Source organism: Vombatus ursinus, unplaced genomic scaffold (assembly GCF_900497805.2).
Source record: "Vombatus ursinus unplaced genomic scaffold, bare-nosed wombat genome assembly UNPS02014813.1, whole genome shotgun sequence".
NCBI classification, from domain to species: domain Eukaryota; kingdom Metazoa; phylum Chordata; class Mammalia; order Diprotodontia; family Vombatidae; genus Vombatus; species Vombatus ursinus.
Window position 1 is genome coordinate 15,145,035 of NW_020954591.1, and position 16,418 is coordinate 15,161,452.

The 16,418-nt window shown below is 34.9% G+C and overlaps 1 protein-coding gene across 1 annotated transcript in view; it reads left to right on the forward strand.

The window, feature by feature from the left end:
- The window catches only part of ATP8A2 (ATPase phospholipid transporting 8A2), a 741,784-nt gene that overhangs the window by 198,853 nt on the left and 526,513 nt on the right, over positions 1 to 16,418 (forward strand). Inside the window, exons 3-9 of the mRNA XM_027877570.1 lie at positions 6,124 to 6,223; positions 7,927 to 8,025; positions 9,647 to 9,692; positions 10,548 to 10,588; positions 12,139 to 12,212; positions 15,157 to 15,226; positions 16,018 to 16,145. Coding sequence (XP_027733371.1) covers positions 6,124 to 6,223; positions 7,927 to 8,025; positions 9,647 to 9,692; positions 10,548 to 10,588; positions 12,139 to 12,212; positions 15,157 to 15,226; positions 16,018 to 16,145 — 558 coding nt within the window. The remainder of the gene's footprint in view (positions 1 to 6,123; positions 6,224 to 7,926; positions 8,026 to 9,646; positions 9,693 to 10,547; positions 10,589 to 12,138; positions 12,213 to 15,156; positions 15,227 to 16,017; positions 16,146 to 16,418) is intronic.

Genomic DNA, 16,418 nt, shown 5'->3' on the forward strand with positions numbered 1-16,418 from the left:
ACACACACACACACACACACACACACACACACACACACACACACACACACACACACACGCCTGAGGCTTGGGACAGTACTTTCCCACCTCCAGGTGAGCAAAACCCGACTTTAACATAAAGTTCAAAGTCAAGAAATAGTCTGGGAAAATGAGCAAACAGCAACCAAAAAACAAAACAAAACAGTTTTAAAAAACTTGATCATAAAAAACTACTAGGTGGCAAGGAAAACCAAGACATAAACTCAGAAGAAGACAACAATAATGTGTTGTTTATAAGAGACACACCTGAAACAGAAAGACACACACAGAGTTAAAATAATAGGCTAGAGCAGAATTTATTCTGCTCTAGCTGAAGTACAAAAGGCAAGGGTAGAAATTATGATCTTAGTCAAAGCAAAAACAAAAATTGATTTAATTGAAAGAGATAATCAGGTAAACTAAAAGGTACCATAGAAAATGAAGTAATATAAAATTTTTTTTCAGCAAGTTTCTCTGATAAAAGCCTAATTTCTCAAATATATAGGGAACTGAGTCAAATTTATAAAAATAAGCTATTCCTCAATTGATAAATGGTCAAAGAATATGAACAGGCAATTTTCAAAAGAAGCAGTCAAAGCTATTTATAGTCATATGAAAATGCTGTAATCTCTATTGATTAGAGAAATGCAAATTAAAACAACTCTGAGTTAACACCTCACACTTAGCAGAAATGACAGAAACTGGAAAGGATGAGGGAAAATAGGTACAGTAATGCATTGTTGGTGGAGTTATGAACTGGTCCAACCATTCTGGAGAACAATCTAGAATTATGCCCAAAGGGCTATAAAACTGTATATACCCTTTGATCCAGCAATATCACTGCTAGATCCATATCCCAAAGAGATCAAAGAATATGGGAAAGGATTTATATGTATAAAAATATTTATAGCAGCCTTTCTGTGGTGGCAAAGAATTGGAAATTGAGGAGATGTTCATTAGTTGGGAAATGACTGAACAAGTTGTGGCATACGATTGTGATGAAATACTGTGCTGTAAGAAATGGTGAGGGGGATGGTTTCAGAAAAAAACATGGCAAGACCTATGTAAACTGACGCAAGTGAAGTAAGAAGAGACAAATTAATTGTGCACAGTGACAGCAATATTGTAATGATGATGAACTATGAAAGACTTGACTATTCTGATCAATACAATGACCCAAGACAATTCCAGAGGACTGATGATGGAAAAAATACTATCCACCTCCAGAGACAGACCTAATGAACTCTGAGTGTAAAATTCTTTTTTTTTTGCTTTTTTGACGATATGGCTAATATGGAAATATGTTCTGCATGATTTCATATGTATAATTAATTGATATCATACTGTTTGTCTTCTCAGTGGGTGGGGGAAGGATGGGAGGGAGGAAGAGAATTTGGAATTCAAAATTTAAAAATAAAAGAATGTTAAAAATAAATGATAAGTTAAAAATGAATTTAAAAAAGAAAAGTAGTACAGACGGATTTGAATTTTAACTGGTCACTGCTGGTAGAGATACGTTGTCAGAGCAGTGAAGTAGCCAATAATTTTGACTTCTAGTAGTCCTAGCTTTGCTAGTAAATTATTTTTGCAACCTTTGGCAAATTTCTTCCCCTATATGAACTTCTTGATTTATAAAGTGATAGGATTGGACTTGATAATCTCTAAGGTCACTTAAGTCTAAAATTCCATGTGTATGAATTTGTGATTAGTAGGAGGAAGTGAATGGAGAAATTGATCAAAGGGACTGAATAACTGAGAGTAGTAGTAATGCTTATTTTCAGAGATGAGAATTTCATAATATAATTTGGTAAAGACTATTAGCAAAACATTGGTGGAATCATTGTCGAGTATTAGAGGATAACCTAATTTCCCTTTAGTTGCAGGTTCTGAGTGTTGGCTGTTAGTAGAGTTGTTGGAGAGGGGTGTATGTGTTTATCCATTTGGTAGTGGCAGAAGACCAGTGAGAGATTGACTTTTGGAGGTGCTTTAGAGGGATGCTGGAGATAGATTAATTAGGCTGACATAGAGACATCAGTGGTCTCTTAGCGCATTAGCACTATTTTCTTGTTCACGACTTGCAGAAACTTGTTTTACCTGGCGATATTGATTGTTGATAATTGAGTGTGAAGGAAGGAAATATTTTCAGTGCTTAGATTAGGTAGAAGGAAGTTAAAAAAAAACCCATGATTTAGAGTATGGACAATTAGTTTTTTTTAAGAGAAGAGAACCTAGATAAATGAATCAAGAAATATGTATTAAGTGTTTACTATTTGTCAGGCATTGTACAAAGGCTCTAAAGATGGAAATGAGAGTCTCTGCCTTCAGGGAGCTTATTTTTTGTTGGGGGAGTCATAGAAGTCATCTAATATACCTCCCCCTGCCATTTAAATAGGAAGAAATGAGGCTCTGGGAAGTTCAATGATTTGCCCAGAGTCACATAATAAATAGCAAAGCTAGAATTCAAACACAAATGTCCAGTGTTCATTGTACTTTTCTATGCTGTCATGGGGCAGCTAGGTGGTAAAGTGGATAGAGTGCTGGGTCTAGAGTCAGGAAGATTCATCTTCTTGAGTTCAAATCTGGCCTCAGACATTTGCTAGCTGTGTGACCTTGGGCAAGTTGCTTAACCTTGTTTGCCTTAGTTCCTCATCTGTAAAATGGGGTGTAGAAGGAAATGGCAAACTACTCTAGTATCTCTGCCAAGAAAACCCCCAATGGGGTCACTAAGAGTCTGACACTACTGAAATGACTGAACAACAACAAACAACACTGCCGTGGATTTCCAGTAGACAGGAATAGCAGGAGTATTTTCCTCAATAGGGACAAATGAGATAGTTCCCATCTTTTTTTTTCTCCCTACCCCAACTTTTCAAGTAGAATTGTGAAGCCTGTAGGTTTTAAAAACCTATTTTACTATCCTGCTGAAGCAGGAATGTCCAAAAAAAATCCAAGGAAGAGCACAGGAAACTCTAGGCTGGGAAGACCTGAGTTCAAATCCTGTCTTAGATACCTATTAGTTGTGTCACTCTGGGCAAGTCACAAACTCTCTCAAGCCTCAGTTTCTCCATCTGTAAAACAGGGATGATAATAGCACTTCTCTTACAGGGTGCGTTTGAAGATCAAATAGGATAACATGCGTAAAGCTCTTTGTACCCTTAAATTGTTGTATACATGATAGCTAGTATTTATTATTTTTATAATTATTTTGAACAAATGGATCTCCTTAGATTACAAAGACAGCAGAAAAAATATTTCTGAAAATCACTTTCTAATGTGATTTATCTTTTCTCTAAGTGTTTTTGATCTTTTTGTTTGCTGTTTTAACTGATAATTTTTTAAAATGATTGGCACTACAGATAACATATAATCCCCAAAGAATGAATGATGTGTCATCTGACCTTGTTTTATCATTAGCTTCATTATCCTCTAGGCTCTAATGGAAGGATGTTCAGTATCTCTTTGTGGTGTTATAGAAATAAAGATCTTGATTTTTTCCCTGAGTCTTTAATGAATTATCAACATGGGGAAATTAGTGATATATAGCACATTTATAAGTGCACAGTAATAAAAGCAAGAATACCTCATTTTATCCATCATCTTTGGAGAATAGTTTCCAAAAAAATGGATTTTCCAAAAAGCTGAAGCTTACTAGTTTGAGTGACAAAATAATTTCATTTTAACTATTTCTTTTGTTGTAAGAATTGTTTCTAAAATGTTTCCATGTCTTATGGTCATTAGGAAGAAATTGCTGTACTGGACTATAATATAATATTGCATATTTGGGCCTTTTGAAGTATATGAAGCTTCTAGCTTCTTCATTAATTTCTCTAGACGGCTGTTTTTTTTCAGTCTGCTTGTCTTTTTCTTTTTTTTTCTCATTTATCACTTCATGTTGCAATTAGTGTCTGCTTTTTACAAACCCTGTCCTTGACATGTCTTTTCCCAGCTCTTTTTCTCCACCCTCTCCTAACCAACCTCAATCCCATTTTTTTAAATTTGATGCTTCTAGTTGGTTTTCAGCTTTTAAGCCAAGTAACTGAGTGTCTAGAATCACCCTTAAAATAAAAGCATACATGCTTCAGAATTGTAGACTGGGACATATCTTTTAGATGTTCACAAACTGTTTTTGCTCATTGTCTGGTTTTTGGCTGTGTTCTGGAGAGTTGTTGGAAGACAAGTCAAGAATTTATTAATCACTTGATATGAGTGACCCTTTGCTAAACTCTAGAGATGTAAAGAAGACTTAAAGTCCTTGATTTCAAAGAGCACACATTGTGATGGATAAATGCTTTCCATACAAGTGAGGTATTACAATATGAGAGAAATCACTAGGACAAACTAAAAGGTAACTTTTGGGAACTCAAAAGAAGTTGTACCAAACCAACAAATTAATGAGGAATTTTAAGTGTACTCATAATAATGTCTTGATCAGTGAGTGGTTTGGTTTTGTCCCCTGCTCATAACATGATAAAACCTCATTTCAGCCCATTGCCCAAGATGCAGTTGTATATTTAGTGACAGATGTGAGTTAGTATTTGAGTCCTGCCTTTAAGTCTATTTTCTAGAGTTCTTTTGCTTACTGAATGGGCCCAAGTATGGTTTTTATGATATTCATTGCCTCTTTGTAACACTGAAATGTTTTCTAGGAGCCAATTAATGATAGATAGGGTATGACTGTAATTGTGTGGTTCAAATTGCTAGTTAGGAATAATTGTAATGATGAAGTCAAGTTCTGCAGAACATATTAGAATGGGATGTTTTGTACCATATTTTATTTGTACCTTGCATTAATGCACTACACGTAGAAGTGACAGAATTTAGATGTAGGCATCTTTCCTTGCTCATCTTTCCCTTTGGCAGGACTTGTTAGTCTTTTTGAATGAAAAGAAATTATTTTCTTTTGAGAGAGTCTTTTGTCAGACTCTACTGTCAGAAATATTTTGTTTCTGAAACACTAAATATATGTGGGGGAAAAGTGAAGAACCTAAATGTGTATATGTATGTATGATTACATATATACATAATATATACATGCAGTATACATATGTGAAATAATGGTGTGTATGTGTCCCATAATATATTTTCCAGGTTTGTGGAGAAAAGAAAAAAAGTGTTTTAAAAAGATCATTAATATTTATTGAAGAATAAAACTCATATGCATCTCTTAATTTCTGACAATAAAACAAGTTATTTTACATTAATTGTTAAGCTTATAATAGTCTTTCTTTTTATCCAGAGCATGACTCATAGGCTGTAGCTTTGTAGTAAACAGTAAGACCCTGCCAAGTTTTGAATGCAATTTCTGTCTTGTGTGTACCTGATATTAATGATAAATACTGTGATCTTTGTTGCTTGATTTCAGTTTCATAAAACCAAGTTTCGGAACTGGAAAGAATCTCAGATTATCTTATCCAGTCTCTGCATTTTTGGGTGATGATCATTGGGGGAAAATTATGTATTTAGGTATTTGTTGTGTACTTACCAGGTTCATAGCTTAGGTTCCTAAGTTGTAGGCATTTCTTTTGTGTCCCTTACTGGGAAGAAATCAGTTCAGCAACACTTAAAAATACAAAGTCAGAATAGAAATTCTGAGTAGTAATAGGTTCTTTTTCTAGACATATGATCTGTAGGTTAGGGCCCCGTAAATTGCCTGACTGGTTTTAATTGCTGCTGCTGTTGTTGTTTATCCTTCATTTTTTAGGGGACCGACGACATCACAATGTTTGGGTAAAATAGTGGATAATGGGTTATATCTTGACTTACTTGTGAATTGGATTTAAGTGAGGCAGGGCTATGCAAAGTCATCAGCCTTACTCTCTCTTCCAGAGTCATCGAAGTCCAGTGGCAAAACAAAAGTCAAGATGACTGGTTATGGCCTGGGATGCATTGGATGACCTTGGTCTTCAATGTTTGACCAAGCTGTAAACACTCCATAGTGCATGCTTTAGCCACCTTGTTGTTCAGTAATCATTTGGGCTTTTTTTTTTTTTAAAGCTACCTTTGGATTTTTAACAAAGCTGTATTTTTAAAAGCTGTTTGCTTTCTCCTTTTCCCAAACCCAATAATGTTATTAACAGATAATGTTATTGTTTTGTTTATCTACAGCACAGCAAAGTACAGTGTGGTTACATTTCTACCTCGATTCTTGTATGAGCAGATCAGAAGAGCTGCTAACGCCTTCTTCCTCTTTATTGCCTTATTGCAGGTAATGGTTTTTTGTTTGTTTTTGTTTTGTTGTTTTGGATGCAAATACAACTGTTTCCTTACAAACAATAATAAACAGCTAAAACCTTGATTTTGTAAGATATTTTAATTTGTAAGACTTTTATTTCTAATTGAGTTTTTTAGCCCTTGTGTAAGAAAAGTTGATTTGTAAGGAAAATCCTAGTTAATAAAAAAAAAATCACAGTGTGACTGTATGCATGATTATTGGGGCCTAGTGGGCTAGATTTTTGATCTATTCTATGTAGAACCAGAAGTGCATTAAAACTACAAGTTAGGTCACAGATATCCTAATGAAGAGTAACTTACTGACATCTTGATTAGAGGGAAGGCTCAGTTGACTGGGTTCCAGTGATGATCTGGGGTACATTCTCTATTGGGTTGATTTAGCCGTCATTGACCCTTCTCTGAATAACTTCTGCTAGATCTTTTAAGTGAACTCCAGTATTAAGAGGATGTGATGTCTCCCTGATGGTCAACATCAGTTTTTTATGGATGATGCTTTAGCATTTAATCTCGTTTTCAGAGCTATAGTGTTGAGGATGCTTGGAGAGTGGAACCGAGGGTATAACTTTCTTGCAAACCCCAGGTGGGGTGAGACCTTGAGTATTGCTACCCCTCTGACTTTTTGCAGTTAGACAAATGATCCTTTCAGGTATTTCTAGAGCCAGGTCATTGCATGCTTTATTCTATTCCAAACACTGCAGGATTTTTCCTCCTTTTTTATGTAGCACAGCACGGTTCAATAAAATAGAAATGTCAGGAAGCACATTTAAAGTGCTGTGAAGTTTTTTAGAGTTGTTTCACATAGACTTGAAATAGCAGTGAAATGGGGAAAATGGAATTCCTTTTACACTAAGGATATCTTGAGTAGCCCATTAAATGCATATTTATTTTGTGAAGTCAGTGCAATCCATGCCCCTCCTTTGGACTCATTATTATGCTAGGCATTTAGACAACAAAAATCACACCACAAGAATCCTTGCCTTCAAGGAACTTTCACTGTCTAACCATGGAGAAAAGATTTAAAAATGCAGCAGTTCAAGGCAGTGTATGATTTTGTACTAGAAGGATGGGTACTTAAGTGCTACTGAGCTGTAAAAAGCAATGTGGATCAGGGACTTGGGTAGGCTTTAGAGATGGATTTTAAAGGATAGACAGAATTTGAAGAAGTGTTGTAGTACCCTGAGTATGAGGAGCAACATGAGCAGAAGTCTAGATGAAGGAAGCGCAGCTAATGGGAAGAGTATGTTTAGGTTAGAGCAAAGGGTCCAAATAATGGAGAGAAGGTTCATACAGAGAGAACAGGCCCAAAGAGAATAGACTCTAAACTTGGATTTTTTGGAGAATAAATGTTCTAAAGCATTTTTAAGGGGAGGGGAGAGTTTCTGTAAGCTTTTCTTGGTGAGTATTAAATTGAAATTGAAAATGAAGTGAAAACCCCAAATATCAAGCCTTTGAAAGGCTTTGAAAGGTGGTTGTTTTGGTAATTGTCTCCCTTTCCAACCCTGCAATAGTACAGTAGTTTTGGGAGTGTTCCAGGGAGGGGCTTGACCCACTAACAGCAAAACCCTTCTATACAAATTGTCATTTCCTGGGCATGCTATATGCCCAGTGTGTTAGTGATTTAAACCAGTATCTTATTTGGGTAGATGTGTTAATCTTGTATTTCTGATTATTTTGCAGCAAATTCCAGATGTTTCTCCAACAGGAAGATATACCACCCTGGTGCCCTTGATATTTATCCTAACAGTAGCAGGCATCAAAGAGATTATAGAAGATTATGTAAGTTAACTTTTGATCATAGAAAGAAACATGTTCTTAGATCATTGAGTTAGATGCAGTAAGAACTTTAGAATGGTTGATGTATTTTTTAAGACTATGTATGAAATTGTTTGGAATTAGTATAGTTAATGTTTGCAGCTGATAAAAATCAAATATCTGATAGATAAAGAAATTGGAATATATATATATATATATATATATATATATATATATATACACATACATATATGTGTATATGTAAAACTTTTTTGTTTATGTAGAAAAGCATTTGAACAAGATCAACTTCACCTGCACAGAAATTGTGACGTAGTTAAGGAGATAATACATACATGTGAGAACCTTAAAATCCACGAGAAGGAACAGACGAATGAATCCCAACTAAGTGTGGTTTATGAGAGTGTAGTTTACAACTCTACTGTAGTCTTATTTTGATTGTTCCTTGCTACTAGCCTTGTGAATGGGAAATGCTCAATAGGATTCTTATTTCACTTTTTTCCCATATTTTGCTTGCTTTCCTGTGTGCCAGGTATCATTTTATAAGTCCTCATTTCCCTTCTTTTACCTTGTTTTCTACAATATTTACCCTGTGAGCCTGATTCTTGCTATTCACATAACTGATTTTTGTACAGGTGTATTATCAGATGTTATCCACATTTTTTTCCTTTGTGGAAAAGTTTTATATATCAGGGAAATATTTTGGACCATGTTCACAAAAATTGGAAAAGAAAGCCCATTGTCATTTAGAATGCTGGCTACCTACTCTGTCCCATGGTTCTCACGTTTTGTAGTGTTTACTGCCTCTAATTTAGGTTATTACTTCAAGAGTTCATGATTTATCTATGCAGATACTCTTCTACAGATATAGAGCATTTCCATGCCTTAGTAAATAGTTTGAGATCATGTGGGCCAAAAAAAAATCACTTGGTGGCAAATAGGTCTAACCTCCCAGTGAAAAGGGAAGAGTGCTGGATTTGTAGTCTGAGAACCTGAGTTTGAATCCTGGCTCTAATATTTCTTACCTATGTGTCCTTGGCAAGTCATTTTAACATCTCTGGGCTTCAGTTTCCTCATCTATGACATGGGTAGGAGGGGGGTGAATTTAATGGCTTCTAAAAGCCATTGTGAATTTATATCTGGAGTTATAAGCTTTCTGATGAGCCTCTTAGAACTTAAGCAAAACTGGGCCTTAAGCAAAAACTGATGGACACATGAGATTACTGTTGGGCCTGTATTCCAAGCTTTTTCAGTTTAGTACAACATTCCAGAGCTATAACTCTGCTGGCGTAGCCTGCAAGAACCCAGGGTTACTTCTGTACCATGATGAGGTATCAGAAAAGGACATGGAAGAAGGAGAAAACCATACAAGAACAAGGAATGTTTGAATTAAATTCTTTTCTTAACTGTAAAACTAAGTTTCCTGTTCTTTGTACTTTGTGTCATTATGGCTTATTATGCTGCTAGATAGAGTATTGATATGGACCTTTTGAATTTAATGTATTTTATTTATTTTAATATTAACAGTTTATTTAATATTTGATATTAATAATATGATTTATTTAATGTATTTCTATTTTAGAATTTAATATATTTTATATTTTTCTTTGCTTTTTTTCTGTAACAGAAACGTCACAAAGCTGACAACACAGTTAACCGAAAGAAAACAATAGGTAAGCTAACTTTTTTGCTCTAAAATCCACAGTTCGTGTACAAAATTACCAGAAAGATTTAAGAAATGAATTACTGGCTAATATTTTGGGATTTTATAGTAGGGAGAAAAAAGCAGCATATGTTTGATAAAATAAAGGAATGAATAAAGGATTCATCTTCCTGAGTTCAAATCTGACCTTACTAGCAGTGTAACCCTGGGCAAATCATTTAACCCTATTTGCCTCAGTTTCCTTATCTGTAGAATGAGCTGGAGAAGGAAATGGCAAACCACTTCAATATCTTTGTCAAGAAAACCCCAAATGGGATCATGAAGAGTTGGACACAACTGAAACAACTAACAACAAAAAACAAATAAAATATAATTATGTTAATTATTCTATTTCTTTTAGTATTTGATTTATTCTACTTAGAATAATAGAAGAGTAAAAAAGGGGAGAGGAGTACAATTTTCAGGAAATAGTTTAAAAAAGCAAAAATACCAGAAACTTGATATCTTTATTGTCTTAAAAAGTGTCCTTACCTATCCTGTAGTTTAAAATGTACTTCTTGTTATTTGCAGGATATTAACCAGGTTTCTACCCTATGTGTTTTTCTGACTGGACTTTTTTTTCTTTTTAATGCTGAAAGCAGAGAATAGAGATTTTCCATGCCCTCTGTAGGACCACTGCTTTTAAAAAAAATTTTGGATATAGTATTTTGTCATGTTTCTAAGTGTATACTTAGATGCAGAGAGGATTAAAATACCCCAAAGATAATTAACATGATTTTAGTTAGTTTTTGTAGAAATGCTCTTTGGTTACTTGGGCTATACCATCGTACTATAGAAAATTAATATCGAACTATTTTCTTTTCAGTGTTAAGAAATGGTATGTGGCAGAACATTATTTGGAAAGAGGTAAACACTAATTTAAAGATAACAACAATTGTTTTTTGGAGATTGTTCATTTTCGGTGAGGATTGGTCATTACAAAACAAAAGTTTATTGTCTTAAATGTGGATAATGTCTGTGATTGTTAGCTGCATGAAAATGAAAGGAAATAAGTAGATTGTATGTACTGTTTTCTAGAATATTCTAAAATACATGGAATAATGTAGCATACTTTGTAGTTGAATGTAGGTCATAACAGAGCAGTTTTGAACTTTTTGTACTTATGTTTTGTGATGGTTTCTGAGCCACGTAAACAACTTCATATTTAGATTTGCTCTGTGTTTCCCCTTCTTCTCTTCCTTACCTTTTCATTAAAACCTTGGAGAATAAATTTGATCTCTTCCAAATGTATACAAAATTCTCTTAATTGAAGAAACTATTTCTAAATGATTTTTTTAACCTCACTTTTTTGGGGGTAATGTAAACACTGAACATGAGAAAATCATAGAATTGAGGTCAGAAGTTATCTGCTTTCTGACTCAAGGCAGGACTAAGTCTGAAAAGATTGCTGTCATTCATCATCTTAAGAGGTTTGGAGAAAGTCTCTTGGCAACTAGGTTGAAGATTTACAACAATTTGTTTTGTTTTGTTTTGTTTTTTGTCCATCAGGATTATTACTAAAGATACAGTGTCTAGAGTCTACTTTGTAACCCATTTGTCTCCCTGTAGAATTTGTTCTTTAGCTGGACCTCCAGGCATCTGAAAATCAAGTGGCAGAATCTATGAATCCTTTCTCTCCATACCAAAAATTTTTTAAATGTGATGGTTAGCTCACTTTCAAAAGGAAAAAAATTACCGAGGATAATTAAAATAATTTTATAGCTTTTAAGTAAATATACCTTCAAAAACATTTCTAACATGAATTTTATAACAACTAAGTACATTCTCTGATCAAGATGTAGTAACTACAACATACTAAAAATATTCACCCCCTCCTCCATTTGCATCTGTATAAGAACAACTTGGAATTTAGGGAATGTCTCCTTCACCCCCAACATTAAAAAAAATGTCTCATGTAGGAAACTGAAATATTTTGAGCAGACTATGATGTTAGATACTACAGAGCTTTCAGTTACTCAGTTCTAACATTTGTTTCTTGGCAATGTACAGATATACTCAGAGTTGGCTAGTGTCATTTGGTGGGATCATTAATGTATTATAATGAAGCTTCAATGTGGCATCACTTGGCCAGTTGCCCATTTGTAATTTTCTCTGTGTATCTGGTTGCCCTATCATGTTGTAATTCTTTTTTTAAACCTGGTTTTACAAAATGACTGTAGTTAGCATTTGCCTTGGTTACACTATCAAAATTTTGGCTGAGCATCCATTAAAGTTTATGTCTACAGGTGGTAAGGGATCTGCTTGGGAACATTGAAATACCTCTAATCTAAAAGTCTTAGCTCTGGCACCTCTTCAAAAACTTTTTGGAGGTGACTATTTCATTAGTTGATACAATTAATATCCTTTTGTTTTTTTTGTTTTTTCATGCTGTTGCATCTCTGTTCCTCATTAAACAGGTGGCTGTTGGAGATGTTGTGAAGATCACCAATGGGCAATATTTTCCAGCAGACTTGATTCTTATCTCTTCCAGGTCAGTGTGAAATGACATTTTTATGCTGAATTAAAATTTCAGGAGATCTTGAAAGTTAAACTTAAATCCATAATGTCACCCACTACTTTCCTCTGTCCTCATTTTGTGACTCTTCTTTCACCTTCCTTCTATCTGGGTCTCACAGGTCTACCACCTTTTTTGTTTTTTCCTTATCTTTGCTTTTGGTTCATCTCTGTTGGGTCATGTTATTTCCTTAATTTGCATAGTACGTTTTAACTGTGTTTGAAAGTATTTTTGATAGAATGCAGATGAGTATTCTTGTTTTATAGATGAAGAAACTGAGACATGGAGAAAGGCGAAGTTGACTTACTTAAAGTTATACAGCAAGTTAGTGACAAAGCCAAGACCTTCAGGATGTAGCTTTCTGCCTATCCTACTTGTGAAAGAATGTGTTGGAGCTAACTTCATTGCATTTTGGGACATTTTGATTTCACTCTGTTCCAGGCAAAAGGATCTCTCCTTATGTGCCCAGATAATCTGAGGTGCTGAAAATGCTGGATGAATGCTACCCTATATCTATCTGCAGGCCCAAGCCTTTGCCATCATGAGAATAGCTCTGGCTGTTCACCCCTTTGTTTTTCTGTAACTTCTGGTCATCCTTGACTTAGGCAAGGGCTTATTTATCTGCACATGATAGGATTTAAATCTTTCTTTAGGAAAAAAACACAAAAGTATCTCTCAGAGTGCTCAAAACCTTATTCACCAATAGAACTAGGACCCAGCCCCTTGGATCCAGTGAGTAGAATCATCTGGTTAAATGCCCTGATCCAAGTTAGTTTCATCCTGAGTCCTATCTGGGATTTAGATTTGGCTGCATAGAGATAGAATTCCATCATTAACCAAGAGAAATGCACCATATACTTTTTACCCTCCCAAAATGTCCCAGGGTCTGCCTTTGATCAACTTGATGGGGAAGAGTCAGTGACAGCTGTTCATCTCCCATATGAGTCAGTATACAGTAAGCATTTATTGAATTGTATTCACCCAACTTTGGATTTACAAGGAATTATAGAAGGGCCAGGAAAAATGTGTTCCCCAATTTCCTGGAATGGGGATGACTATAGGATGGCTTCAAGACTAATCCCTTCCCCCACCAACCATAGCAGCAGTATGAAGGGGTGAGGATGAGGGCATCTCCTACCAGTGATAATTTTGAAGAAGGAGCTATTTCCTAGTTTGGGGAAAATACAAGGGGTTATCTAGAGCACATGACCTAGGAATTACTCTAGGGACAGCCTGATGGTTAAGAGGGCTATTTTTGTATTGTGATTACAAAATTCACATAAGAATGATTATATAAAAATAATAATATATACTACCTATATTCCCTTTTAGGTTGAAAATCTTTTATCCTGTCCAACTTTGAGACATAGTAAAGAAAGATTGAGAGCCATTACTCCGTTGGAAGGGATGTCAAAGACCTTAAGAAATGTGGTCCTAAGTAAATCACTTTAGTCTGTCTGAATCTCAGTTTCCTCATCTCTAAAATAACCATAGAATTGACCTTTTATGTACCTCAGAAGTGGTTTTTAGGACAAAATTAGGAAATAGGTATAAAAACATTTTGAAAGTAAAATTAGCACTAATAAACAGTACGGTGATGGTGATATGGGTTTGTCTGCATGGGCCATGCAGAATGTTTACTGTTGAGTGACAAATTCTAGAGTATTTTCTTGTTATCTGAACACAGAGATCTCTTAAACAGTAGGCCCCTGCAAGCACCTTTTTGTGGCTCTCTTTGAAGTCATTGTGGGCTAATGCCTGCATCCTGTAGGGTGACTTCTCAAGTGTCTTTATCAGAGTAAAAGAGTGAGGTTTGTAACTGAGTCTAGTGACTTCAGGAAATGAGTTATGTGATTTCTTTTTACAGGAGAGGAAATCTCAATGTTGTAAAATGGCCTTTAACAAACAAAAAAAGAGGAGGAACTTAGGAAGACTTTTTTTTTTTTAAAGTAAACTTGACTAGTTGTGAAGGATGAAAAGAACAGTATATTCTCTTGAGAGGCATTTTGAAGCATCGAGAATAAAGTTTAAAAAAGGGAACAACATCTGGGGGACGATAAGACTCTATTATTGAATGCTAGAGAGTTTGTGATTTTTGTCTGGTCTTTCTTTCTAGATTGTGAACCATGGCTACTTAGTTTCTTTGGGGTTTTCTTAGCTTATTTCTTATGATTAAGTCCTCCTCCCCTCTCTCCCAGTATTAATTCTTTCCTGGAGACAGGTTATTCAAAAAGGAGTCCATGACATCAAGCGTTGGTCTCCCATTGTCTTGTTGAAGAGAAGATCTCTATAGTAGCATAGAATAGCATTCACAGCTGCCCCTAGTGATGTAGACCATGAGTCTAATAAAGACTACCACTACTACTAATAAAAATTTATTCTTTCTTATATATGGGTTACTCATATGTTTGTATGCTGTAGTGTCTTATCTTTGGGCTTAGGAATCAAGGAGAAAAGTAGGATTTTAAGGTCTTATAGATTGAAATGGGGAAAGAAGTATCATATTACAAAAATTTTAATAGTGTTAAGTGTGATGGTGGGCTGACCCAATTTTGAGTAGCTTTCTGGCTGTGCGCCTGCAAGCTGTAAAGTGGAGAATAGCTACTCTGAGAGATGAATTGTCAGAAAAAAAGACCTTGTTTTGAGTTTCTTAAAATTAAATATATATATACACATATGTATCTATTTGTATATATATATACATTATATATATATATATGTAGTAGACTGCAAATTAAAATAGTTTAGCAAGGGATATTTTATAATATGAAGATAACTCTTGAATGTTGGTAAGTATTGAATGTGAAGAAAATTTACACATGGATACTTCCATATAGATACATTAGTAGTTACAATCTTGGAAGAGTACATAAATTATATGGAGAGATTTATTTAATATTGATTTTATTTGTTTTTTTAGTGAACCTCAGGCAATGTGCTATATTGAAACATCTAATCTGGATGGGGAGACCAATCTTAAAATTCGGCAGGTAAAGTCACCTTTTTAGTTTTACTATTCTCTTTGAGTCCACATGTTCAGATCCAATCTGCAGGTGAACTACTTACCTTTGAAAAGTGAGAGACCCTACTCAGACATTTTGAAAAAAAAATACATGTTTTAGGTAACCTTGGGAATTGGGTGAGAGTGTGGTTGGGTTCAGACATTCACCACACCTGCTAAAGGGGGAAACAAGAAACATCTCGTGAGAAATTGTCCTGTTAAGTTTAAGTTAGCAATTTTCTATGTTTTTTTTAAACTAAGGATAGCACATATACACAGACACCTTTCTGAGTGCTCTTCCTGAGTCCTTGTCTGGGAACTTGTCTGGAAACTCTGGCAATATGGAAGATCAGTGAGCAGATCCACAGGATGGAGATAATGGGCTCCAAGGAGCCTCATCTCCTCTATTGTGTTAGTCTGTGGTCCTAAAGAGAGGATTGGGGTTATGAAATAGAAGAGGATTTTCTATGACTTTTCTTTCAAAGATATTCCTAGATATACTCTCTTAACTGTACAAATAACAGGAAAGAGGATATTAGAAGAGATTATAAATTTCTGTAATTTTCATTTTAAAAAATGAAATATGCAAGGTTAAAAAAGATAGTAGCAAAATTTACCCATTCTGTAGCAGAAATATGTGTGTATATTTATCTCTATATGTAAAAAGGTGCTAAAATATGCTTATGCTTTTGCTTATTGATATTTTTAATGTGAATTAGAGATGTTCTGCTTTTTTAGATTCATTGACTTTTGAGTTATCTTTTTGGTTCTGACTTCCAGAGTTTGACTCAGACAGCTAATCTGACTTCAAGGGAGCAGTTGATAAAAGTGTCTGGGAGAATAGAATGTGAAGGTCCCAACCGACATCTTTATGACTTCACTGGAAACTTGTATTTAGACGGTAACAGGTATCGCTTTTCTTCCTGTTGAGTTTTTCCCTTGATGCATGATGGTAATCCTCGATCTTCAGAGCAGGTGGTAAAAAATTGTTTTGGTTAGTGTAGTTGTTACAGATGGTTTTTGTCTCCAAGCCTGATAATTAAAAACAACTATAAAATTTAAACATTTATTCAGTATAATATTTGAGAAAATGTTAATATGGTATGATTCTAAATAGGACAGAATTACTACCACTTTTAGCACGTGTATTTTGAGGGAATTCTTCTTGACAGGGAATATGC